General features: G+C 39.0%; 2 protein-coding genes across 6 annotated transcripts; both read left to right on the top strand.

The window, feature by feature from the left end:
- Positions 1–2,237: 2,237 nt before the first annotated feature.
- mertka (c-mer proto-oncogene tyrosine kinase a) lies at positions 2,238–16,348 on the top strand. 2 transcript variants are annotated; one of them, XM_034897469.1, is made up of 19 exons: positions 2,238–2,364; positions 3,286–3,601; positions 3,685–3,785; positions 3,868–4,038; positions 7,394–7,480; positions 7,599–7,714; positions 7,795–7,984; positions 8,714–8,859; positions 10,694–10,829; positions 11,727–11,880; positions 12,516–12,604; positions 12,722–12,817; positions 12,951–13,031; positions 13,128–13,220; positions 13,322–13,440; positions 13,538–13,647; positions 13,783–13,942; positions 14,879–15,015; positions 15,542–16,348. In XM_034897469.1, the coding sequence occupies exons 2-19, from the start codon at positions 3,462–3,464 to the stop codon at positions 15,996–15,998; spliced, it is 2,583 nt and encodes an 860-aa protein (XP_034753360.1). In that variant the 5' UTR covers positions 2,238–2,364; positions 3,286–3,461; the 3' UTR covers positions 15,999–16,348. The 2 variants fall into 2 exon arrangements, with proteins under 2 accessions (XP_034753360.1, XP_034753359.1); XM_034897468.1 differs by having other exon boundaries at positions 2,282–2,357.
- A 1,119-nt stretch (positions 16,349–17,467) lies between these two features.
- Positions 17,468–26,031, top strand: tmem87b (transmembrane protein 87B). Of its 4 annotated transcripts, none has more exons than XM_034897492.1 (19): positions 17,468–17,712; positions 18,652–18,712; positions 18,800–18,891; positions 18,987–19,121; positions 19,225–19,278; positions 19,503–19,644; positions 19,959–20,020; positions 20,398–20,581; positions 20,678–20,777; positions 20,876–20,969; positions 21,687–21,758; positions 22,317–22,425; positions 22,607–22,665; positions 22,755–22,858; positions 22,955–23,025; positions 23,131–23,201; positions 23,344–23,396; positions 23,505–23,535; positions 24,256–26,031. In XM_034897492.1, exons 1-19 carry the CDS (start codon positions 17,563–17,565, stop codon positions 24,295–24,297), a joined length of 1,686 nt encoding a protein of 561 aa, XP_034753383.1. In that variant the 5' UTR covers positions 17,468–17,562; the 3' UTR covers positions 24,298–26,031. The 4 variants fall into 4 exon arrangements, with proteins under 4 accessions (XP_034753383.1, XP_034753382.1, XP_034753380.1 ...); XM_034897491.1 differs by having other exon boundaries at positions 19,488–19,644; positions 23,134–23,201; XM_034897489.1 differs by having other exon boundaries at positions 19,488–19,644.
- Positions 26,032–27,163: the final 1,132 nt, after the last annotated feature.

Below are 27,163 nucleotides of genomic sequence, written 5' to 3'. Positions count from 1 at the left end.
TCTTGTGTTTTGACAAAATTAAACCAGTTCTTTAGCATTAGCTTGCCCATGCAAAAGATACTGGCTGTCAATCATTTGATTGATTTATAATGCATTTTTGAGGGGATAAGTTGAAAATTGTACATTATTTTTTAAATTAATTTCTTAATCAATTTGTTTTACATTATTGTCACTAAAATTGATCAGATAATTTCTCTAAGGTTTATGTCTAAACGTGAAATTGTAATCTTCTGGCATGTCAGAAGTGACACAAAGTATTAATACCTTGTTTTGCGTGTTCCAAGTGCCATGTTTTCAATTTCACTATAATGTGTGTTGAAATATTAATTAATAATGTCGCTCTGCCTTAATTAAAAACATAACTTGTACCGAACAAAGTACAGTTGTGTGAAGCTTTTGACTTCAGGAAACAGTGTCCTACTGAGGGACACAGTCATTTGCATGGCTTTTTGTGAATGTGAAAGCCAGAAGAAATCTTTATTTTAATTATCCTTAAATGCACAACAATTACAGTCACGAGTTAGTATACACTACCGGTCAAAAGTTTGGGGTCACTTACAAATTTCCATTTCACTCCATTATAGACAGGATACCAGCTGATCTGGGTGGGTGGCTGATCATTAATGCAATATCTACATTTTCCATTATCAGCAACCATTCATCCAATGTTCCAAAGGCACATTTTGTTTACTAATCTGATATTATTTTAAAAAACTAACTAAGAAAACATTAAACAACCCTTTTGCAATTATGTAAGCACATAATGTAATCTGGAAACTGCTGCCCTGGTTAAAAAAAACAAGGCAACTGATCTCAGCTGGGATTCTGTCTATAATGGAGTCCAATGGAAATTTGTGAGTGTACCCAAACTTTTGAGGGTGGCACCAAAAACACAACTAATAACTAATCTATCATGTTGACAATTTACCTCAGTAAACACTATGGGAAATAACAAACTTAACTTGGTTTAAAAGATTTGCATACAGCAGACTATTAAACTGAGCTATAAATCATCTTAAAGCTGGTGCATTCACAGCCAATGTGAAAGAGTATCTGTGACTGTTTATGTATAGACATGCATAGTAACTAAAGTATGTCAAACATCCTGGAGTCTGCAGTCACCTTTTCTGGCACTTCTGGAGTTGTTCACTGTGCTAGATCACCTTAATGTCCCTCACTTTGGGTGATTGTCCCCTACATACAGTGGGCTGGGGCATCATTTCACAGTTTTCACCGGTTTTCTCCCATCTTAAGTCAAGTTTTAGTAAACCAGTCAGGCTAAGTTTTAGTAAACTTGTTACTTATGCAGGACATGTAAAGGTAAGGTGTCCCATTAAGATAATGATGCAATGTAAGCATAATCTATGCATTACTTTCAGGACAGGCTCACTAATAATAAAACCCCTCTGCAGTCTGAACTGTAAATCTGCTGATTTTGTATATAAATTAAGAGTGTCTAGCCATGGTTAATATGAACATTATTGCTCAATATTTGAATACTGCCCAATATTATCACCACTATTGGGAAATATTCAAATATTGTGCAATAGCCCACATTGCATATCACACTGTATATAAAACCATACTTCAACTTTTTTTTAACGTATATAGGCACTGGAAAATGAGTTGCTTTTAATCTCATTGCACAAGTATAGTGCCAATAAAAAGCATTCTATGCTAAAATCATTAGTTGACCACATGGTGGAGTAGTTGGGAAGACAACTTAATATGCCAAGGTTTTTGTTTTTCGTCAAAGGTTTTTTGAGGTATTGAAAATAAAACAGATACACCGTTATACCGTTATACCTACCGTTATAGAAGGCCTATATGCAGGTCTAACTATGGGTCACATGTGCATAATTCTTAGATACAATTATAAAGTAATATGATGCTGTAATTAAATAACAGAGATAAGAAAAAAAGTTGTATCAGGAAAAAAATCAAAAAGTATATTAAATTCATGTAAAATCTTGAAGTGAAGCTGTACTCCCCTGCTGTTTCTCTGCAGTATTTTGGTTGTTTGGGGGTATTTCTGCGCATTTCCACACTCAGTCCCGCCTCGGAGGGATCCCTCCTGTGACGTGGAGAAAAGTTCACTTTTTTTCTCCAGCTGAATGTGATCTCTGGTCAACAACTCTTACACGAGCTGCGTAGGAACCACTCTGGATGTTAATTGTCGTAGTTTAAGTGTCCGGTCAGGCACAATCTGCTTAGAATAAAACAAACCTACATTTTCTCTCAGCCTGGGACAGAAAGCAGCAGCGAAGAGCTCCCACTGGTCATGGCAAAGAAGTCAACTCCAGGCTGGTTTGGAGTTTTTCTCTCTACAACGACCATAGCCATTATTGTGGTCAGCGGTGAGTGGTTTATTTTCTTGGAGGTATGTGTTTTCCTACACTAACATCATGCCCCTCAAAGTGGCATTTTAGACATAACTAGATATAATGTGCAACAAGGACCTTCTCTTCTTTGCATCTGGAATAGATTACATAGCCTGCTCTTAAATAGCTTTTTATCCGCCGTTGAAAAGCTTAAAGCATTCCTTAAACGCTACATCTTTACAGAAAACCCGTGTAACATCCTGAAACGTATGTAGAGATCTGAGTTAGTTTTGTAGCACACTAAACTTGTTTTTTTTACAGATTTAATTTTAACTGTAGTAGGGTTTTGAAATTGTGGCTTACTCGGTTTTGGACTGGAATGGTGACAGGAAAAACACTTCAAAATACTCATTGGTGTAAAGAGCAAGATAAAAAGCATTTGTAAATATTCAGGGGATAATCTGTATTTTTTATTAATTTTCGCTATCCATGCCTTTTTAGAAAGATACATTCATTTATAAAGTCTATCAACTTTTTTTTTTTAATTAAAAAACGGTATTAGTGCTAAAACGATTAGAGGATTAATTAGCAATCACAGAAAATGTATGCATTTTGATAATCTATTTATCTTTTAAGTCATTTGTGGGCACAAAGTCCAAAAATGCATTGGTTCAAGTTCCTTATATGCTGCTTTTTGTCGGTTTTTATGTCATCTTTATTAGAATACAATTGAGTTTTGAGCTGTTAGATGATAATAGACAGATAAATCAATAATGAAAATAATAATTAGTTGCAGCCCTAAGTCTGTCACACACTGATGATTTTTTGAAAGATAATACCTTATGGTAAATATTTTGGTTTAAAGATATGCACAGTTCTGTCACTTTTAGATCTTTGATGCCTATCATGTCAGACCTCAACAGATACTGCATGGTGCTAACCTAACACCTTCCAATGTAAACAGCTCAGCATTCCCAGGGCCGGTTTCATCGTTTCACCAGGACTTCTGAGCTTCTTGGGACACCTGCCCGTATTTCAAGGGTTTACCTGAGCAAAGATCAGCTCAGACTGCTGCACTTCAAGCCCACTATAGGCTCCATCCAGTTGTCAGAGGGCCATGAGGCCAAATTCAACTGCTCCATGGATATCCCGGATGCCAGGTTGGAGCCCACCATCGTCTGGGTGAAGAACGACCAGGACCTGGCGGGAAACATACAGGTGGTGATCAATGATCTCCAGACCATCACAGACGGGGTCATAACTCTCCTCTCCACTGTCAGGTATGTAGCACACATGGAGGTGAAACATAGTGTGAGGTACTAATTACCCTGATTGACTTATGTCCTTTTGTACTGTCTTACAGCATTAGCCATGTGCAGCGAGTGGATGCTGGGGAGTATCGCTGCAGACTGAATATCAGCAGCACAATGGTTGAGTCTCAGCCAATCACCATCATGGTGGAAGGTGAGTTTCAACATGGTGCCAGAATTGGGTGCTTCTTGGGGCCTCCACATTTTTCATGACCCATCTTAATTCTTTCTATTAGGTCTACCGACATTTCTCTATCAACCTGAGGACAGGAACGTAACAAGAAACGCACCTTTCATGCTGTCATGTGAGGCGGTCGGACCTCCAGACCCTGTTAGAATCCGTTGGCTCCGTGATGGATCACCTGATAGTGACTTTCATAACTCTCCCAGCAGCTACTCCGTGTCAGGTGAGACACCACCCATACAGTCTCTCTGTCCCTCTTTCCCACACATACAGAGGATGTGTGTTGCTACATACAGTACAACAGCTATACTCCTACCTCGTAATTCTTGCTATTGTCCGTACACATTCTTCTGAATGCCACCTTGAATCATAACGAAAGAAGCAGAAGATGTGCTGACATAGATTCAGACTTTGTTTGCTTATCATTCTGAATTAAGCTAAAGGAGCTGAAGAAGTAATTCCTCTGGTAGAAAGTAAAAGTACTCCTTCAAAGTCTGTTTCATCTGCGTCAAATCCTTGAAAGTGTTTTTGAATCAAACTTTATTTATGTGTGTTTTTGTTGTTGTTGAAACTTACTTTTACGAGATGAACTCCTGGCTTGTATAAAAAGTTGTAAAAGTAGTTAGAGGGAACACACAAGCTACAGCTTATCGAATTGAATAAATTAGTATCACATTTGTTAAATTTCTTCAGTGATTGCATGTGGAAATGTTCATCAGCAGAGATAACGGGACATTTGGCTCTCTGATAGCGGTGACAAAATGTGAAGTAGGTCTTAGTCAGCTTGCATCAGTTTGTTTGGTGGTTTCTATTCTGCCTCGTCTCTGCTGCCTCAGCATCTGTACTCTGCTTACTGCGATGAGATTTATGGTCACGGTCAGTGTCACTGGGGCCTCCGGCAGCACTGCCGAATGGTTAACAGCGGTCATTCACGCATGGTCAATGCCGCCCTGCTAGCTGTATACTATACACTTAGGGAACATTAAACAGTGGAAATGCAACACTTGCTATCTGATCAAAGCTACATTTTGAGAAATATACTAGATCAGAGCTAGATGAGAAGTTTGAAATGAGTGGTATCACATCTAACTTTCGGAAAGAAAGCAAATAAGCTTATAACCAACATTACGAATTGTTGTTTAAAATATGGCTACAAATATAACAATTGCTTTCAGTTTTTATTTGTTAAAATGTCAGAAAATAGTTAAGAAAGGTTCAATGCAATTTCCAAAAGCCCAGTTGACACATTCACATCCCTTGCTTTTGTCTGAGCAACAGTCCAAAGCCCAAATATATTTAGTGTCTTAACATATGAGAATAACACAACCAACAAATATTCAGATTTGTAAAGCTGAAACCAGTGAATGTTTGGCATTTTTACAGATTGTTTCAGATTAATTGAGCAACTAATTGATTAATCAACTAAACATTTTGAACTCTACATTAAAGGTTAAAGTTGATTATTTCTCCTGAATATACTGAATATAAAAGTCAAGACTGTAATAAGATCAGTCCAGGTTTGAATTTTTATTTCATGTTATACTCAAGATGAACATGGAATTGTTTTTGAATATTATATAGCAGTCTTTCAACATGGACTCTCCCTTTATGTCCTCAGCTGCCCTCGTCTTTAAAGCATGTGTTATTAGAAGCATAACCTTTGTGCTCTGTATGCTCTCGCCCTTCATTTCCAGCTCACCACAGGCTAAGCACTCCTGCTGTAGCCAGTGAGTAGCGATAAAGCCGCTGAGGGGTTAAAGGTTTAGAGCTGTGCTTTGGTCCAGCGTGTGCGAGGGCCTGGGCAGAAAGGGGATGGGGGGCAGCACAGGGAGTCTGTTCGGGGGTTGGCTCCGGGGACAAAGAGCTCATTCACGGGGTGGCCCACTACCCTGCAGGGAGGGGCTGGACCCAGAGGCTGGCAGGCTGCAGCCTACTAGAGATCTCTGCACGACCAACTATTAAACAAAAGTGTGTAAACACACTCTGCTGCACCCCATGCTTACTATAAGTCAAGGGCCCCTTCTTCCACTGCAGTTTGGATCCTATGACATTATCCCAGTGCTTTTGTTATGTGAAGTGGTGCATGCGGGATTTTTCATTTTATTTTAACAAAGTTATTAGCATGTACATTCCATTTGTTTTTACATTTATATTGCTTGAAATCATGGCAGGTACCTTCTTAAAAAGACTGCAAAAGTGATGGGGTATTCATTTGGGTTAATGAAAGCTCTATTATCCACATAACCTTATTTAATCTACCAGGTGGACACTGGTTTGGCACCTCTGCTTTTAAAACACAAAGAACACAGACCAAATGTACAGTAATCAAGATTAAAAAGTGGGGGGCTTAGTTGTAATCTGATGGAGTCATTCGGCTGTATTTGCGGGCCAACTATGAATATGAAAATGGAAAAATAACAGACAGCTGGAGAGCTTACTCCATCATTTGTAGGGTTTCTATTTCAGTTGCCAACCATTCTATTTTTATTTTTTTATTGCTTTTGTTTTGATATACTCGCCAAGTACAGTGAAAGCAGAAATGCAACTGCTTGACCGTTTGTTCATTTCCTTTTCCAGAAAATGTAATGACTTAAAAAGAATTTGGGTCTTAAATGAGCCATTAACTGATATGTTTGACATACTACTGTAGATATTGAAAGAATCAATTTATGAAAACCGCTCCTGCAGCGTAATCCACTCCTCTGTTGGCATATATTAGCACAATATTTTGGAAACACTGCTAAATACATGCAAACACATGCTTCCATGTTACACTCATCAAAACTCTGAGAATGATGTGAAGTTAACTTAAATTAATCATTCAATCGGATCTATTTTAAGTAAGGCTATATCTTTGTGCCAACAGACACGCTGTAATCAGTGTTTGTATGAAAAGTGAAGCTCTCTTTACCCAGATGCTCAAGAGTAGATGAAGACAAACTAAAGCGGACGTGACATTCTGCAGAATGTAAACAAAACAAAACATCCCAAGTCGGTTCCAGTCGTCTCTCACAGGCTGGTCTGTGATTTTCTTTGTGGAAAGGTTTCCGAGATAGAGATACTGGAAAACGGAGCACAAAAGGGACATTATTTAGCAGCTGTCCCAGTCCTATTCTAACAGAATGCAAATCTGGGGTTGTTGAAAGACAGGAATTGTGCGACCAGGAAAAGAGACCCAGCAAAAGCATTGTTACCACAGTACATCACACTGGAGAGGCTCAATTTGAGCTAACTGCATGAGGTGCTACTGTGTCAACGTTTAGGGTATAATAAAGGGAGTGAGTCACCCCCAAATGTGTTCTTTTGACATCAGTTTCAGTCGCCCTTCTCTATTGAGCCTGATCTGGCACTTTTGACCCAGATTGGCCTATTTGGCAAAGAGAGAAATAAGCAAGTTAGTCCAAACAAAGACCCTGATTAGAATGTGTCTGGCTGGCTTATACTTCAGGTTTATCCCCAGTGTTGAAGTCACACCATGGTCAAAATAATCAGCTCTATCTTGACCTTGACGATTGGATGTTTAGAATTCACCCAGCATTGCAGTGCTACATTGTCTTTTCAAATGTGTCAATTTGCAGGTGTGAACAAGTACACTCAGTTCAGCTGCGAAGCGCACAACAAGAAGGGTGTCACCACCTCCAGAGAAGCAAATATCAACATCAAAGGTAAAACTGGGTCTTTTGGGGTCTGTAAGACATTCCAAGAGGTTTTCATGTTCTGCAAGTTGACCATCTGCCTCTGTGTGGGTGAGTTAATAAGGTTTTCTTTTATGGTGTTTTGTAGTACTTCCCGGCCGTGTGTCTAATTTTACTGTGATGGAGAGGCAGTCCAATAAGTTGATGTTGAGCTGGAACCCCGGACATGACGGTTTCTCTCCAATAACTAAATGCCATATTAGGGTAATTCCCACATCTGTACAAACAGTGCTACTGCTTAATGTCTTCAGATGGATCCTTACATTTTCTTGGTTCCATCTAAGGTTAAAGAGGTGAGTCAGAGGAAAGGGGAGGTGATGACCACCAGGTTCATCAACGTCACAGTGCCGCCTTTCCAGTGCATATTCCCCGGGCTGCAGGCTATGACATGGTACAACATGAGTGTTTCCTGCAGCAATGAGGTGGGAGCCTCTCCTGTCACCATGTGGATCCAGAGCAACACCACAGAGGGAGGTGTGTGAGTATTTAAGGAACCTCGGAACAACTTACAGTTTGAATTTTCTTGCCAGTTTGTGATTTGCCAGCAGATTTGGGGTGCAATATGTAGCTAAAACACAGCAAAACAATTCAAAATCTAATTGAATCCATCCCAGCACATACACATTTTTCTGGCCTTTTGAATTTACAAGGCTGAGACTTAATTTGCTTTAAAAACAACCTTGTGTATTAAAAAGAACATCTGCGTTATGCTCTTGCCTCCTTCTCATTCCAGCAGAGTCCTGTTTAGGTTTCAGGAACAGAGCACTATGTAATTAACTACTTTCCCATCTAATGTAAGCAGCCTTGCAGCAGAAGCATGTCATAACTGAAATTTACGGAAATTGCACAACTACTTGCTCTGCTTGTGGCAAATCCCCATCAGAAAAAAATGTCTTATCCAAAAATCTGTTATTTTTGTGAGGGATCATATAGGAAATAGGAGTGTTCTCACTGAGAAAACACAAAGTTCTTACTGGGTGGAGCTGCTTTCAATTTCCTTCCTAAAGCCACAGCAGGGGATATTTTAGTTGAAAGACGTGATACAGTATGCTGTGCCAGGAAGTGACCACATACCAAACTGTAATCAAAGATTTCAATAAAGGGGCGGTCTTACTTTCGCTTTTCTCTTTTTGGCATTTTATATAAAGTCTTGATGTGTTTAACCTCTCTTGAAGATGTTCCCATTTCTTTTTACACTCTCAGTGCCATCAGTTTATCCCCGAAATGTCACAGCACAGCTGAATGAGTCTTGGCTGGTTATCAGGTGGAAACCTCCACCAGATGATAAGATAAATGGCATCCTGCGTGGTTATGATGTTATTGTCAGACATGGCACACAAGTGAACAAGGTGAGCTTTCCGGACAACACGGTAATTAAAGATTTTTTCCTTTTGTGAATGTTTTATTGAGTGTTTCCCTTGTATATGTAGCAGTCACAATAACGTTATTATTATCAAAATATAAATTGTAAAATAATAAGAAATACATCAAAATTTGAAAGTTAGTAGCAACTTATATACAAACTGGAGAAACATGCACACATACAAACACATACATCTCAATAGGTAACTGCTTTCATATTAGAGATATACAAACATAAAATTAAACTGCATCTGGCCCTGTATCTACTAGATATGCCTACAATTTACACACAGTGCATATTCTCCTCTACACATACTGTATATTGTAACATGACAACATACCGATACTCATGTTAATGCTGTTATCATTGATCTTTTTTTGTGAAAGCTGATGTTTTTTTTTTTTACTTTCCGAGAAGAGTGCTTCATGTATGACAAATATGAAAAGAATGCATATTGGGAATATGAGATCCTCTCTTTGTCCTGCCAACTGAATCAGCGGTTAGCGATATTATCTCTACTTTTCCACTCCTCTTAAGAATCAACAAGGCGGGAAGAAGTCATTTACAATAACTGCCTTTTTTAAAGATACACTCTCTAAGAAATAGCACAGTTTATCTTAACACCAACTCCTTTTGTATACATCAATTGTCCGGTGCATTATTCCATGATGCTGTTTGTGCATAGTCATGTTTCTGTTACTGCGTAAGTGCTCTCTTGTACAATGGTGTGTTTCCCGGCCTTCCTGTCTGTGTTGTAGTTAAAGGAAGCTGATGGTGTGAAAACTGGAAAGCAGTTTTTTTTCTTTATCCACCATGTGGCTTTGAGTCATCCCAAAGTGAATGGAATACGAATTCAACAACATGTGTACTATAGGCCAAAATATCGTAATGTGTTGTCCAGTCAGTTGGTGATGTCATCATTGCACAAAGGCTTTGTAATAGGAACAGTGAGTGGATATGTGCACAAACACAACTTGTCAAATCCTCAGTCCCACCTTCCCCAAAAACCTGAAAAAAAAATAAATAAAATAGAAAAAAAATAGAAAAATAGTTCAGATATACCATCTTTAAATTAGAGCAATAAATAGCTACTATTACTTGCTCACAGAGTTGTGTGTTTCATGGTAGAAGTCATGGCCATCTGATCTGAGGTTGATTTCCTGAATTTGTTGACAATTTGCTGTTTTAAGAACATTTAGCCACACGTTGCCCTCTGTTTGATGCCACAAACGTGATAGACCAGTTATCATGGGCTCAGCGTTCCCAGTCAGACAGTCAGCACATTGGTAAAGCAGAGGTACCTCATCGTGTCGTGTTGTGAAATACAGCGCTGCGTCTGTCACATGTTCCTTCCCTTTTTTGTAGAGAGTTTCATTAGATAAGCCCCAGTATACAGTTCTCTGGCATTTCCACAAAAGTTTCATACTGCATGTAAAAGGGACTTTTTAATTGCATTTCATGATTGTTATTGTTCACTTAGTGGAAATGAGAACAAAAGGAGGAGACTTGAAAAGAGAAATGACATCACATGTATTAAAGTTGTTGACTTAGATTTTAAGATGTTGCAAAAATGTACAAAATGTTCCTTAGCATGCTGTTCCATCAGTGTTTCTAAAATATGATCTCTTCTCATGGAGAATCCTCTTTCAGTTTAATAACTTACCTTACAGCTGTGGTTTGCATGTGACAGACAGTCGGTTTTCCTGACAACAAGTCCACAAAGTTAATAATTAACCGGTAAATATGGTTTTAAGAGGAATATAATTATAACACTAGGCACAATCCAATTTATTGTTGTTATGCTATGTGTTTTTTTTCAGATCCACAGTGACACCACCGTGGCCTTTGTAAATGTGCAGGAATTCAACACAACCTACAGTGTGGAGGTGGCTGCATGCACGCAAGCAGGGAGCGGCATGGTCAGCCCAAGAGTCTGGCTGTTTGTGCCAGAGGACAGTAAGCTGCTCTATTGATTTATCTCATCATCTGTTAACTTTGTAATCTGGCCAACATAGTTCAGATGTCTATACTAGAACAATATTACTGCCCAATGAATAGATACAGTGCCTGTTAAGGCTTCACACAGTATTTAGCAGTGTGGCTCTGGGGATGCCAATGTCTCTCCATCAGTCAACTACTTTGGTCTAGATTTAAAACTTAGGATAAATTGGCATGGATTTTGATACACACACTCATTGTGCCCTGGGCAATGAATTGCAGTAACTTTGACTCCCTAACCTTTTATCAGTTCAAAATGTCACCTTGTACCATTAAATACCAGCAAAACTGACAACATTCCCATAAACCTCAGCTGTACTTAGCATTTAGTGCTAATAAGAAAATGTTGCTTGCATGCGAATATTATCATTATGAGTATGTTAACAAACTGAGTTTTTCAGGCCTAAGCTTCACAGAGCCAGTACATGGCTGTTTAAGTTTAAGCTGCACTGTAGTCTTGTAGATAGGATGGCCACAACTTGATGAGGCAGGATTGGACATTTTCAAAAAAGATAGTTAGGATACTAGTTAATTGTTTTAAAGGTTTTATTTAATAACAAACAGTAAAGGCAGACAATACAAAAGACTGAAGTTGCTGGCAGTTACACATTAGGATCATTCACATATCATTTTGATTCATAGTAAAACTATTAATCTATGGACATTTTCTTATAATTATAATTTGGGGAAAAACAATACACTAATATGAGTTTATATAACAGTGCTGCAATGCTGAACCCTCCCATTGTCTGTAATACAATTCAGAAATCTAATCCTGAATATTGGATTTACAATATCCCATTTGCTGAAAGTTTTTTTCTTCTAAACTTTGATAATTTCTTCTTCCTATCTCAGAGTCAGTGGTGTCCCCATCGTCCGGCCCTGACACCATGGGTCCAGACTCTGTCTATGTTGTTGTGCTGTGCGTGGTGTGTACCTTCTGTCTGCTGCTGCTTATCGTCTGGGGGGGTATCTGTGTACACAACAGGACTTCTAACTCTTGGTTTAGGTATGCCTTCACCCTCTGTGCAAACACATTCACGTTCATTTTTACCAACCTTGCTCCATGTTAGATTCTCTTATCTTTGAAGTTGAATACGGATCACTGTATTCGTGAGCCATTTGTCTGCATTGTTTATCTTTACTTTAACACCATTAAATATTTGATGTTGTTCATTTTGTTTTGGCCCCTGGGCGGTGAGAAGTAATCTTTCTTCAGTGGCACATTGTAGTAAGACTTAAGAAACTGAACTCTTCCGGACTCTGTTAATAAACCGCCTTTGCTTCCTCTAAATCACCATTCTGTGCACCTGAGTCCTGTAATAACTGTGCAGCTGGATAGATGGACAACAACCAGCTGTTGGAAGGAATTCATTATTATGAACACTGTGACTCAGTCTTGCCAGTTGCCACTCAGGATATGGATAGGAATGTGTCACAGGCTGCTGCTTAGATAGAAAACAGCAATGACCTGAAAGTCAGGAAAGCCACAACTGAGAGGGATTCCTCACTATGATCACCTCTTTAGTTGAATTTAAGCCCGTGGGTGCACGATTACTGACTTGTAATAACATTGAGTCAGAGAATTAGTTCATTGTTCAGCATTCCCTGTTTTTTATTCTTTTTCCCGGTCTCCCTCTGCAGGCGGGTGTTTGGAGGTGTAGAAAAGCTGCAGCCTTTGGTGCAGTACAAACCCGAGAGATCCTACAACCGATCAGCCATAGGAATCACACGTATGTTCTTAAATATATTTCCATGGAAAATTAACGTACAGTATATGCAGACAGTTATGTTGTCCTGCTCAAGGCACATTTTAGATGCACAATAACTTGAGTGGGCCCTGTCTACAGTTGGGAACCTCGGTGTTAGTGATGAACTCCAGGCCAAACTTCAGGACATGATGGTCATGAGGAACTTGCTCTCTATAGGAAAGATTCTTGGAGAGGGTGAGTGAGCAGTTTCATTTTGAGAAATACATAACCATAGGAAACAATGATTCATATCCATTCTATCTAGATTAATACAGATAACAACACATACAGTGCAGAGTTTGCCATATTTATGATTTTACTCAATCAGGTGAATTTGGCTCTGTGATGGAGGGACATTTACGACAACCAGACGGAACATCAGAAAAAGTTGCTGTGAAGACAATGAAACGTAAGCTTCTATTACTACATAAGACTTCCTTTGGTCATCCATTAACTGTAAAACAACTAGAAATGGCAGATCATTTTCCTCTTTTTCTTCAAACAGTGGATAGCTTCTCTCAAAGGGAGATTGAAGAGTTTCTGAATGAGGCCGCCTGCATGAAAGATTTCAACCACCTAAATGTCATCAAACTGCTCGGTACGGGTAATGCAGTACCTCTTCAAAGTAGAATCCCACTATTCTGTTCCCTGATCCACGTATCCTGACATTATTTCTCTGTATTGGCTTGTCCTCTTTAGGTGTGTGCCTGGAAGTAGGCGCAGGACATTTTCCCAAGCCCATGGTCATCCTGCCATTCATGAAATATGGAGATCTTCATAGCTTCCTGCTACGCTCACGCCTGGGAGACAGTCCCATGGTAAGATTTCAACCAAACAGAAATATACTCCAGCTCATAGAATGTATGATAATTAGACTAAACCTATGATTGTGTTGTGTGTCTGTTTTTTACACAGTTCTTACCCACTCAGACACTCCTGAAGTTCATGGTTGACATTGCTTTGGGTATGGAGTATCTCAGTGGTCGTAACTTTCTGCATCGTGACTTGGCGGCTCGCAACTGCATGTAGGTTGTTGCGGAACCAAAATGTTTTTTTTAGATCATAAGCAAAACGTATAAAGGTCAGTTTGATTCTTTAGGGAGTTTATGTGATTTGCTGTTCCAGTTTATTCTCAAGTCCATTTCTCATTTGTCTTACAGGCTGCGTGATGACATGACAGTGTGTGTAGCAGACTTCGGGTTATCTAAGAAGATCTACAGCGGAGATTATTACAGGCAGGGCAGAATAGCCAAAATGCCTGTAAAATGGATTGCAGTAGAGAGTTTGGCAGATAGAGTTTTTACTGTAAAGAGTGATGTGGTAAGTCATTCCATCTGCTCATGCTTTTTCCAACAACAAAGGTCACCGCATACTGTAGTGTGACTAAAATAAGAAGTGACCCGTCAACTACACTTTCTGTTTCACTCCTTACTTTCTGTTGAACAACAAATACATTTCAAATTGATTTGTCTGAGATCTACACAGAGCAGTCGGCTGACACAGCACGTATTACTCAGTCTTCCTTTTAATGGTGGGATCATTTATTTATTAATCAGTGTGTGGTAATTGAGAATAGAATTATTACCTTCTTTAGCAATTTTTCCCAGCTAGAAGTCTAAATGCAGAGAATTGGAGATTGAAATCCAATTTCCTGAAGTGTGAGATGAAAAACAAAAGCCATCTTTTTGTTGTCGGCAAAATTTCATGAAGCTGAATGAGGGAAATATATGTTTCCCCATAATGTAACATAACAATGAAAACTGGAAATGATAACTGGAAAAGAAAACACAATTTTGAGGACTAAAAATACAAAAATCGATGATCCTTTTGAGATCATTTTCCGCACACTTTCAAGTTAGCACATTTTAGGAGCAAGGGTTAATCTAGGAGTCAGCAACCTTAGCCTCAACCTATAGCACACTAGCGATACGAGTGCAAGATACGTTTTTTTGTGGAAATGTTCGAATCTGCATGCCAAATGACCTCTTCCACAACCATTGGCATACTGGATCATAGCCTGCTATTTACGGTAGTTTGATTAACTTTTTCCCCATTCCCATTCTGTGAAGACTAGCTAGTCCTTGTTGTTTAGATGATGGGGGCTCAATGCTGATAGGGCACACTGATTAACAAGAACATTTTAAAAAGGCACTTCAAATGAAAAAGGTTGCCAATCACTAGGATATTAATGGTATTTCTAGATAGCAGGGAAACACAATGGGATATTATCTGAAGTTAATACTTTGTGTCATGCAGTGGGCATTTGGCGTCACCATGTGGGAGATCGCTACACGAGGCATGACACCATACCCCGGGATCCAGAACCATGAAATTTATGACTACCTTCTTGAAGGACAGAGACTGAAGCAGCCTGCAGACTGTTTGGATGAGCTGTGAGTGTTGTCTCTTCTTTACACAAAGGTTGACTTTGATTGTGTTGAAGGTGAACATATCAGAGTCAAGATAGACTTCACTTAAAAATATATAATGCAAGCTTTTCACAGACACTTTAATATGTGGTTAAAATGCTGTCACTTGCATGGGTCGGAGCTTACGTTCCACTATGCAACTTGATATGTAGTCCTCTCTTTTTTTCTTTGTGTTGCAGCTAACTTAATGGCACACTACATGCTAAACTTGAGCACATAGATGTTGTTTTGCACTTCTTATTTTGGCTTACATCCAGTCCAGAAAACCACATTAGTCTCAGAAAACTTTTAAAACCGGACTGCTTTGCTCACCACTTCAGGTGCGGTGAAAGTAGAAACTGAATATACAACTGGCAAATGTGGTTTTCAAAGTTGAGGTTTTACGTAAATGAATCTCTTGAGTTTGTTAGCTGCATCCCAAATAAAGTATCTTAAAAAATATCAAGAGTTATGAAAAAATAATTCCTTTATTCACCCGCATCTACTGTAGGTATGAGATCATGTACAACTGCTGGAGGGCCGATCCGCTGGACAGACCTTTCTTTCCCCAACTGAGAGAAATGTTGGAGAAGCTCACAGAAAAGCTCCCAGAGTCTTTCAGCAGGGAAGATATCATCTACATTAACACCAGCTTTCCTGAAGAGGACCATGATGGAGAAACACTGGCCCCTACAGAAGATCCTGTGTTCAACTCGTCACCTTCCTGCAGCCATCAGGCAGCAGAAAATTCTGTAGTTACTGCGGACATTCACGGGAGCCTGGAGGATGAGGATGAGGAGGACGATGATCGTTATGTGGTGGTGATCTCCTCTAATCCTTCCCTGAGATCTCCTGCTGTGCACACTCCTCTTCTATCAAGTGATGCTTCAAGTCAAGCTAATGTAGACACGGTTACTAATGTGACAAATATGGATCACAGCTCATGTGACACTTCTTTACTTCTGTAAAGATTGGTACCAAACAGATCAAAACTGAAATAAAACTGTCATTGTGGTTCCCCAGTTCTAAACAGCATACCTTATTGCACTAGGAGCACCTTGACATTTCCTGATGTGGACTTTCTGTAGTATTTTTATTTTAGCAGCTTTCCATGGCCAGCCTGCATGTCAGTGTTAGAATGTTGTCAGTGTGTGTCAATGTCAAAAAGGTTTATGCACATGTTCCATAAGCTTAAGATACACTGAACTGTGAAATTGTTTACTGTATTGAATTTTGTGTTGCTATGTAAATATAGAAATGTACAGAACATTTGTAAAGTAAATCTTATACTGTAAAAAAATAAACACATGATTCATAATTAAAATGAGATACATTTAAAAAAATATTCTTTCAAAATAACTGCACTAAAATATTGAAGTCTAAATATAAAATCCCACCTAGAGACTGAAATAAAAACTAGGACCATACTCAAAAGTGGCAGGCCCAGGCAGCATACACTCTGGACATAGAAATGTCCGTGTAGATGCTGTAAATTGTTTTGTATTGTTATAGCAAGGTGCTTTATTGGAATTGCATGGATCACTATTGATAATTTGCCTACTAATTAAATACATTAAAGTATGTAATGCACAGTATGTAGGCCTATGGGTAAGCTATATAGAGGGTATCATAGGGTAGTAGGCTATATTTGTTTTTTGTAGAGTAAAATTGTCATAAAATGGAAATATTCAGGTAATCCCAGCACTTTTAACTGTGTTCATGTAAAAACTACTTTAGTTAAAGCTGATAGGAGAAACAAGTTTAACCCCACTAACACAGAACGTTTAGGGAACGTTACGGAACGTTAGTTTTTGGTTCTCTAAAGGTTAGTTCCAACCAAACCAAAAGCTAACGTTTAGGGAACGTTCCCTCCGGCTTATAACGTTCCCTAAACGTTAAGAGAACCAACCAACGGTAACGTTACCCTGCGGTTGCACCGTACCTTCACACAACGTTCCCGTTTGGTTGTTTTTGGTTGTTTTTGGTTGTTCTGAGTATTTGAAGTAGCACAGAGCTTTGCTGTCACTCGATTTAAATTCACTCAAAAAATGTTGTAGGCTACTTATAAGTAAGAGAAACAGCATAGCAAGATAATCTGATATCAATTTAGCTTAAAACAGCACTTTTGTGCTTGAATTTTTTTATAAATGTATTAGTGAAAATACTTAAAACAAGAATATATCAATTGAACGATTTTTACAACTAAGAAAACTAACTTCTTTAATTTAGTTTGCAAACCGAACCCAAGATTAATCTTCTCTCTGCAATGTAAACCCGGACATCCATGCGACTTCTGTTTCAGTGATTAAATTATCAATGGCTGACAGTAAACCTTAGAATCCAGCAGGCATGTCCCATGAATGTAAAGGAATGTCCGCATGCTCTTTTTAATAAAAAAAACAACTCTCAAATTCTACGCGGAACAGGTGTTTCTGAAGGTAACGTAAATATCACAGTCGAGAGCCTCATACTCCTCTGGTGGGCAGTTCACGACGCTCTTCCTGCCGGGATAGTGTTCACTCCCACAGCGACATGGCTGCTACTGTCATGATGAGGACGTGGAGCTGCCCGACCACAGGAGTTTTCTACCCATGGGCAGTCTTTTGTGTGGTTTTACTCAGTACCATAAATGCGGTTGTTGCAGCACCAGAGACAGGGGTTTGGAAACGTACCATGGTAAACGTGAGTATCTTACCGGAAACCCTGAATATCTGCAGCACCGGTTAGCTAAGGTTAGCTACATTAGCGTTAGCCTTGTTATGCTTGCTCGTTGTCAGCTGTGAGTGTGGAGACAGTTGGGTATTCTGTCATACATGAATGGTATTGCATTAACCACTCTTGACTGCGACTTGATAGCTTAAACAAATTTGGATAACATGAGCCTTCCTAAAAAGCAGAATAGGCTAAGGTATGAGTAGGAGTGTATGAGAGTATGTTAGCGAATTAGCATTCGCCTTGTGGAGAAGGGCTGGAATGCACTTTAGGGTTAGCTGTTGGCTAACTAACGTTAGCTGGCTTCAGCTAGTTAGACAGCTGTTCAAAGACTCTTTGCTATTTAGCCGAGTTCCCGAGAGAATCAGTGCTATAAATATCTTTATTTTGAGTCCTTTATCGCCATCCCCCAACACATCATTGTTGTTATACATGAAAACACCCTGGAATTGAATTGCATTCACATTGGCTAATTTGTTACCATTGTATTAAGGCACAGTTGCCAGACTCAGGCCAAGGAGAACTAGAAAGCCTTGATCAATAATTTAGGTTTTGAGAAGCTTCAGATTCCCTCCATGGTTGTCTCCGTCTCTATATCTAGTTGCAGTATTAGGTGTGCTAAGAGAGGCAAGGTGTAACCTGGAGAGGTCACCAGTCTGTTACAGACAGACAGACAGACACATGGACAATATTTAAGTTCCTGATTCACCTTACACAGGTGTTTTCCACTCTTTACAAACAAAGAAAGGGCACTTCCTGGGTTTGACACTACCAGCCATTGAGCCCCAATCCTGCCTAAATGATGACTCAGTCCAAACCTATGGTTCAAGCTACATACTGTCTATGTTGATCAAAAAGAAAAATGATCCTTTGTTGCACTACAGCTCTCAAACTTTATCTACCCTGCAGACCTCAAGCCCACTACAGTTAAGAAAATCAATGTATAAAGACACCAACATTGAATTGAAAGGTAAGACATAAATTGTGCTCATGACCTATCACAAAATGTGCTATTTTGTTGCTTGTGTTTATCATCACTTGTGTATTTATCTTTTAGTTGTGCCTTTTGGCTGTCCTGAGGAGGTGAACTTTTCTATTCACTGGTATTTAAAATACTACCCCTGTCACAATGACTATAACAATATTGAAGTAAGTATAGAAGCTTATTGTTGTAGTAATTATCACTCAGTCTTTAAAGATTTGATTGTTTTTGAGTGCTGAAAGGTGACTGTCATTGTCTGTAGGAAATGTATGAAAGAACACCTCTTAATCGTGGGGAGGGTCTGGATCCAAATCCCCTCGGACAAGGAGAGTACATCGAACATAAATACAGTCCCATAACATGTAACAGTAAACTGCACTCCTTTCCAATGCTCAAAGTAAGTTTGTTACATTGCTCTCCTCAGCATAGTCATACACTTCACATCATGCCATTTATTATCTCTCAGCATCTTGTAACTGTCTTTTTTTTTTTTTTTTCAGAAAGCCAAGGCGGAGCCGCGTCCAGTCAGTCCACCTGTTCAGGGTGAAGTGCCTGTAAGAAAACATAAATGCTGTTTGATTTTAATAGAAAAGTGTAAGATTTGAGAAAAATCTTCCAGGAATGTAACAGTATAAACATACAGTAATTGGCCAGTATTCAGTGCATTCAACAATAAGTGTTTTGTTAAGTGTATTGTCTTTTAATGGTTTCCACATGTATAGTATTACAAACTTTACTTCTTTTTAATGGGATAAAATTGCATGACTTTTATAATCAGGATGAAAATGACACCAAATGGATTACCGAGGAGTATGACAGCAGCACCCCGGACGTCATAGCCACCACCTGGAAGGACGGTCCTTACCTGCTAGTTGTAAAGATTGAGTCTAGTAAACCAGATGCCAACTGGAATTTAACAGGTAAGATTTTTTTTAACACATTATGACATCATCATAAGCAACTAACATATTGTGTGACTGGCATTGAGAAACGTTAACACACAGTTAAATGTATTATTTTTTACTCTGCAAGGATATGTGTAGTTGAAAGCATGGATTGGTTGGGGGTGCATTCATTTGCAGAAATGACTTCCCTAATCAGAAGCTGTCTCACAACTGCAAAGCTGTTTTTACCGACACCAAAGTGTCAGATTTGAAAACTTTTCACCACCAGAAACAAACTTTTAATGTGCTGGGAAACATTTGTCTGATGTCTGGATTTTGTTTTTTTCCAGTTAATGTGGTGATGAAAGGCAGCCATGGTTACATATCTATAACAGAATGGCCTCTCATGATTGTAAGTAGATAACTTAAAGAATCTGTTTTTGTGATTTATGTTAAAAACATGGATTTCCCATTTGTAAAATATATGTACACTAATATTATGTTCCCATCATTCATTCCTGGCTGAAATGGAGGGATGTGTTTTTTGGTTTGAGCAACAATGACACAACAAAGCCAGAAGATCCTCTGTTTTAAAGGGACAGTGTGCCCAAACCACATTAAAACATACAGTTGTAGTTCTAGTCAGCCCAGCCCAATCCCCCCTAAGGATTTGAGTCTATTACATTTCATGAACAGCAACATTTGACTCCAAACCTCAGCAAATCACTGAATGAATATGCCTATTGCTCCCATATGTGTTTATAGACTAATCCGTCACTCTGTTTGTAGTTCTACATGGTGATGTGCATAGTGTACATCCTGTACGCCCTGCTGTGGTTTATCTGGGCAGCATGCTACTGGAAGGATCTGCTGAGGATCCAGTTCTGGATTGCAGGGGTCATATTTCTCGGTATGGTGGAGAAGGCTGTCTTCTGTGCCGAATATGAAAACACGAACGCTGTCGGCTCTGCTTGTAAGTGTCTGCAGATGATCATTACATGTTTCATGTGAGATAGTAAGATGTTTGGTTTTGGAAATGTAATTTTTCCCCTCTCCCTGGTGCCCTCAGCTCCAGGCTTGCTGATCTTTGCCGAGCTGGTCTCTGCCCTCAAGAGGACTTTGGCTCGATTGCTCGTCATCATTGTCAGCCTTGGTTATGGAATTTTGAAGTATGTCAACATACATTTGAACACACAGACCTCTAAAATTATTGTACAAACAAAATCAAGCAATCCACTTTTTATTTTCTTTGTTTCTATAATTTTAGGCCTCGACTGGGCCAAGTAATGCACCGAGTTGTGGGGCTCGGCATCCTATACTTTGCCTTTGCCAGCATTGAAGGTGTCCTGAGGATTACTGGGGTGAGTTTTGATTATAAAAAAATAAATGGAAATTGAGATCACTATATACAAAAGTAAAAACTTAAATTGCATATTTATGCAGTATATGCAATGTGACAGTCATAACAACCCAAGGACATTAACACCAATTTGAATCAGCAAGCGAATCCAATAATCAATAATACTGTAGTTAAGTAAGTATTTAATAAGTTCTAACCTGCATCTTAGTTGGTAAATGACTATGTCATGATCCACACTGAACTTGATAAGGTATCTGATAATCAGTGAGTTGACGCAATGTTTCATCGCTGCTTGATTGTGTTTTGAAGTAAAACCTGACATCACAGTTTGTGTATTTTCTTAATTTGTGGCTGGGCCAAAAATCAAGGGTCGAGACAATGGCCCCGCTCTCATTACAGCAATTGTTCTGTCCGTGCTCGACTCCTGCGCCATCTGGTGCATATCCTTCCAGTGTATTCCTCAGCAACACCAGTAATCAACTGTTATTATACCCTCATATAATAACAATGTGCATGTATTTGTTTATTAATTGAGCCCTAGCAATTTTTAGTTTTCTTGCCTTCTGGGTTGGATGATTTGGTATTTTCTTCTTTGCACTTTGGTGAATGTTTCTATATTTTACTGGCTGTGCTGCCTTTAAAAAAAAAAAACTCTCCCGTCCTATCTATGATTTCTCCTCTTCCTTGTGACCTCTGGTCCTGCTCGTCTCCCTTCTAGGCAAAAGACTCTGACTTGACCCTGCTGGCCAACATTCCCCTGGCACTGCTTGACTCCTCTCTATGCTGGTGGATATCCTTTTGTGCACCCACAACCTTTCCCTGTGTGGTTTCTCTCTGCCCCTTACCTCCTTCACATGAGCCCAATTAGACCAGGAGAGGTTTATTTGCAACTTCCTTTCCCAGTTGATCATTAACTGTGAAAGACCACCTAATGTAGTGATGTACTTGGCAGAGAGACATACAGCCCTGCAGTATTCATTCATCCTTCATTGAATTGTTTTACTATTTTTTTAAACTATTTTTTTCTGCTTAATGATTCAACTGCTCATACAATCCTCCATTCACACTGCTTCTTTTTTTGCACAATCATTTACATTTGGCTATATTTCCATTGATCGACAGTCTTGGTCTGAATTGGCAGAAGTGATTGATTTGCATGCCCACCACCACAGGTTCTCCTGTTAAAAGATTCTATAAATAACTGAGTGGTAACAGAAGGGATCACTTTGTTTTATTTATATGTGACTCAGTGTCTGGAGAAACGAGTTAGTATATAGTTGTATGTAGACGTCATTAGTTATATGGTTTCTATGTAATGTCTACCATGTTTGCCTTGACTGCCACTAACATCTTTGTAAGCCTGGCACAAACCATCAAGACTCTAAAGCTGAGAAGAAACCCCGTCAAGTTGTCTCTCTACAGGCACTTCACAAACACACTAATATTTGCCGTCATTGGTAAGTGGCGCCACTACACTTGCAATCATAACACTATGCTCTGTGCCAGCGCTCATGATTTCAAGTTATTTGTATTTTCATCCATATAAAACCTGTGAAAACAGACATTTCCAATTTGGACACAGTGAAGTATCCCCAGAAAACAGACATTTTGTCTCTCACCTTGTCTCTCTCTCCTCAGCTTCCATCATTTTCATGGGTTGGACAGCAAAAAAATTCCGGCTAGCAGAATGCCAGTCTGTGAGTATTGTTCGGCATGTTTATCAGTAGTGGTGTAAAAAAGTATACAGTTACATATTATTGATATTTGTACCTGTTTTTGTGTAAAGGATTGGATTGAGCTTTGGGTGGAAGATGCTTTCTGGAGGTTCTTGTTCTCCGCCATTCTGTTTGTCATAATGTTTTTATGGAGACCGTCTGCAAACAACCAGAGGCAAGTAGTACATTAGGACTGCTTAATTCACCAACAAGTGCTTAATCGGGCACTTTATTCTGCACTTTATTAATCACTTGGGTTACATGTCCTCAGGTATGCTTTCACACCTCTCATCGATGACTCTGATGATGAGGAGATTGAGGAGTTCGCCTCTACGAACATTGGTACAGTAACATCATGGGAGCGTTACTTTTTACCCAGAACACTGAACATTTGGAGTTTCTAAAAGCGTTATATTTATTTTTCTTTCCTGTGTTTGTTCTTCACAGCAGATGGCATAAAGTTGAGAGTGTCTAAACACGAAACAAATGGCACAGTGAAGTCTGCCGAAATAAACCCAGTCAGTAACACAACTGCACACCTGAATTGGAATATTTATGTATTTATTAGTTTCATTAGTACTAGTGCAGCCATACAAATGTCACATGTTTCAGCAGATGGCAGTATTTACTTTTTTTCATTCTCTCTTTCCACTTGTCCAGGAGGAAGACTTGAAGTGGGTGGAGGATAACATTCCTAGCTCTCTTGCTGATGTGTAAGCATCCTATCAAAATTATTATAATATATTAATCCAGCATTGGTGTTTTCATATAAGGCATCTGTGATTCTAACAGAGTTTCTTTGGTCCTGTCTGTCACTGCAGAGCTCTACCGGTCCTGCTCGACTCAGATGAGGTATAAATTACTTTAAAATCTATAAATAGATATAATTACAGGCTTCACACACCTTATTTATTTGACCAGAGACAGCTGGTCTAGATATGTGGAGATGAGTAACTTTGTCCAAATAAGGTATAAGAGCGAAAGCCTTGCTTGATAATGTTGGGGACTCATTTTGGAGTTGTTGTATTAGTGGCCATATAAGGACCAACTTCAAGACACAGTGACAGGACCTATGCATTTTTGGGTCTTTCAGGCACATTTTGCGTTCATGCTTACATTGAGATCAACACTAGCACAGCACTAACTGAATGTTTGCTGTGGGTGACAGGGATTGTCCAATCATAGTTTAGCAACTCTAACTAGGTGCAGCAGGCCTGTTGAACAATTTAGCTTGCCCTGCTAACTAGTGGTGACATGGTTTTTCTACACCCTCTGCAGCAGTGATGTATCGTGCTCTAGTTCCACGCTATGGCACAGCGTGGTGTGCTCATGAGAACTAGAAAGTAGCTAGTTTGATACAGCTGATAAAAATCTGCCAAAGTTAAGGAATAATTGGTGGTTGCTAGCTAGAAGTTAGAAGCCTGCTTAAATCTACCTCTGTCTGAAATTGAGGACCCATTGTTTAGAAAAAAACGTTGTTAGTATTGATCGTGGACTGCATATCTGGTTGAAAATGAGAACTAAATATGCCTGGACAAAAATATTAGTTTATGTTTGCATATTATTTCACAGGAAATCTTGACAACCAGATATGAGATGTCAAAGCTGGAGTGAGGCAAAACATTTCCACACATGGAGGGAGAACACAGCTGACTTTGCTGCAGGCTTTTCTCCAGGATATCCAGTCGGGAGTGCCATTTAGTTTTTCAGAGGATCTTCCCATACGGCTTCAACTTCGCAGAGGGATGCAGGCCACACTTTAGGAGAAGCTCTGCTCATTTTCTTAACTTCGCAAGAGCAAAGGACTCTACCAGAGGAAAACGGTCTTTTCACTAACCAACTGTGACTATTTCCCTGATTATGATCAGTTTTGATCCTTTCTTTCCAAAGAGAATGTTTCCTTTAAGTGCTATATTTATGTTCATGTGACTTTTATTTGATCAAAGAAATAAGAACAGTGGGCCTCACGCATAAACACACTCTCAAATGTCTTTTTACAGATATCAAGATGTTAGTGATTGGTTGTGATTCTTATTTAGGCCCTTTTTTATCTCAGTAATTAACACCAAGAATGATTTATTAAAGTTTATTTTCAAGCTCAAAAAGAGACAGAGAATTTTACTTCCATGTGTTAATTAAATTATTTCCAACAGGATCTTTCATTATATAAATACATAATGTTTACACATTCATTTCATACATAAAGTTCAGTAAACATGTTTTGCATGTGACTAAGGCCCACTTCTTTTTTTTCTTCTGTTTGCCAACATTAAAGTCTGAGAGGAGAAATAAAATCATACTTTGAATAGGACATTTGCTCTTATGCACAAGATCAAAGCTGTGCCTACATGTAGTTCCTGTATGAGGCCTAAACTGTTCACGTACTTTACAGTAATGGGTATGAAAGTGTCTTTCATGAGTCTGGCATCTTCTGTATTGGTGTGTGAGGGGGGTGAAGCACAAACGAGTGGTTTGTACAATTTGAATTTAAATGTGTTGAGTTGAGGGTTTGCAGTCATGGTTTGAATCTGCTGTACTGTGTGTGTGTGTGTGTGTGGAAGTGTGGGCAGGTTTCGTCTTCTGACAACGAGCAATATTTGTTAATCTGAAGTTAAATCATTTCATTATTTATTTGTGTTTTAAGTGTACTTATAAGTTAAAGAGTGTGTTTACAATGTGTGCTTCAATTCTTTTTATTACATTGAAGTCCAACTAATTTTGCAATGTTTCAGGCAAACAGCAAACTTTGCATTTCTTTTTCATTGTTTGCTTTCTTTGCAGATATAAAAAATATTGTGGTGTTTTTTACAGGCACCTTAATAACATTAAGGTTTCGTTAAATAAGTCTTAATATTTTTTCTTTTTTTCTGAAATTGGCTACCCTGGTGTTTTTATCATTGTAGTTGTGGAGTTAGAATGCTGTCATCATCTTTATGTGTGTTGTCTTGAGTAAGTGTTACAGCAGGACTTGTCTGTACTCTAGGCCATTCCATATTCTGACTCAGATAAGTTATGTGGTTTGCAAAAGCAAAAGCTGATCCGTAGGGTTTATAATGTCACTCTTCCTTTTTTTTTTATTGGTTGGAAACCTTGAATAATTGTGCTTATAATGGCAAGCTATCCTGTTATATAAAACTGTGGACACCTGCAGACCTTGATTATTTGTACAGATGGATTTTGGCTGATTCCTGTTATTCCATAATTCCACAGGTGGAGAGGTGTCTGGATAATATGACTTGTCTTTTTATGTTTTTTGTCATGAAGAACTTTGCTTGAACTTTTCATACCAGCAAATTTCTTCCTTCCTTCTCAGGAAGTGTATACACCCAGATTAAATAATAATCAAACGACGAAAGAATATTTGTTTCCTGGTCTATGATTTTCAGTATAAAGTTGGCAATAAAAATGCATATTTTTACTATATTTGTGATTTTGCTACATCAGTTGAAATCTGTTTCTTCTTAAAGCTGTCTTGCAAACACAGAGATTCAAGAGGAAATAAGGGAAGAAGTGAATAAATGGGCTATTGTGAGGAAAATTATGATAATGAAACACAGACTAAAATACTGAGAGGAGACTTTGAATGAAGCCCAGTTGCTGAAAATATAAACCGATAGTTACGTATTGTAACTCCAGATTCTATGAGGATATGCATGGCTGAGCTGTTGCTCAGCTCAGCTGTTGCTCAGTTAAGAGCTGTTGCTATTGGTTTTATCCCATGTGCATTTGCATTCATGAAGATTTGTTTTGTGCCTTTGAGCCCCACATGGGGCGCAAAATTATGAATCCTACTACGGCCATGCCAATAACCATTGGTGTTTGCCATAGTGGTCAACTGGTTGGGGTTAGGCATTTGACCTTGAGTGGTTAAGGTTAGGATAGCCCAATGGTCAGAAAATTGGACATGAATAAATCAGGTTACGTTACCTTGCATAAGCAGGGACGCCTGGCCAATAGTAGTCTAAATATCAAAGGCCAGGTCTTGGCGTGGCCATAGTGGGAAAAACGTTTTGTGCACAGGCCTCTCTTACGTCAGCAGTTGTGCCTATACTCATAGAATCTGGAGTTACAATACTGTTAATAAATGTTCTATTTCGTATAGGCTTTGCCCTCTAAGAGCTGTTGCTATTGGGTTAAAGGTGAAGCTGATGTTGTCAATGCCACCTGTTACACCAAAAAAAAACACAAGCAGATAGCATAGACTAGTTCCTTTTCCATCTCACAATGTACAGTTTTTTTTAAGTAGCAAGGTTATATTGTTGGCTTTAAAAACCTGCTCTCCCTGACAGGTCTACTTCGTGTTGTGAGGCTGTGCCGCATGGATTCTAAAGGTGTGCCATAAATAGGATTAAAATCCTCATTAATTAATGCAAACGACATTCCTCGCAGGCACTCTGGTGCAGGAGGATGGAAACATTGCACACCAGGTCTAGTTGCGGTTAAGCGATGATAAGACCAAGTGAATCATGAAGAGACGTGA

The sequence above is a fragment of the Etheostoma cragini genome, chromosome 17, assembly GCF_013103735.1.
Source record: "Etheostoma cragini isolate CJK2018 chromosome 17, CSU_Ecrag_1.0, whole genome shotgun sequence".
Taxonomy (NCBI): domain Eukaryota; kingdom Metazoa; phylum Chordata; class Actinopteri; order Perciformes; family Percidae; genus Etheostoma; species Etheostoma cragini.
Note: the sequence above shows the minus strand (reverse complement) of the source record. Positions and strands in the feature narration are given on the sequence as shown.

Coding starts and splice junctions, on each gene's coding strand:
- mertka (XM_034897468.1), top strand. CDS start 2,282: ATGGCAAAGAAGTCAACTCCAGGCTGGTTTGGAGTTTTTCTCTCTACA. Junction 4,039..7,393: donor CAGCAGCTACTCCGTGTCAG/GTGAGACACCAC, acceptor GTCAATTTGCAG/GTGTGAACAAGTACACTCAG. Junction 7,715..7,794: donor TAACTAAATGCCATATTAGG/GTAATTCCCACA, acceptor GTTCCATCTAAG/GTTAAAGAGGTGAGTCAGAG.
- tmem87b (XM_034897489.1), top strand. CDS start 17,563: ATGGCTGCTACTGTCATGATGAGGACGTGGAGCTGCCCGACCACAGGA. Junction 19,645..19,958: donor TGCCAACTGGAATTTAACAG/GTAAGATTTTTT, acceptor GTTTTTTTCCAG/TTAATGTGGTGATGAAAGGC. Junction 21,759..22,316: donor ACTCCTCTCTATGCTGGTGG/ATATCCTTTTGT, acceptor ACTGCCACTAAC/ATCTTTGTAAGCCTGGCACA.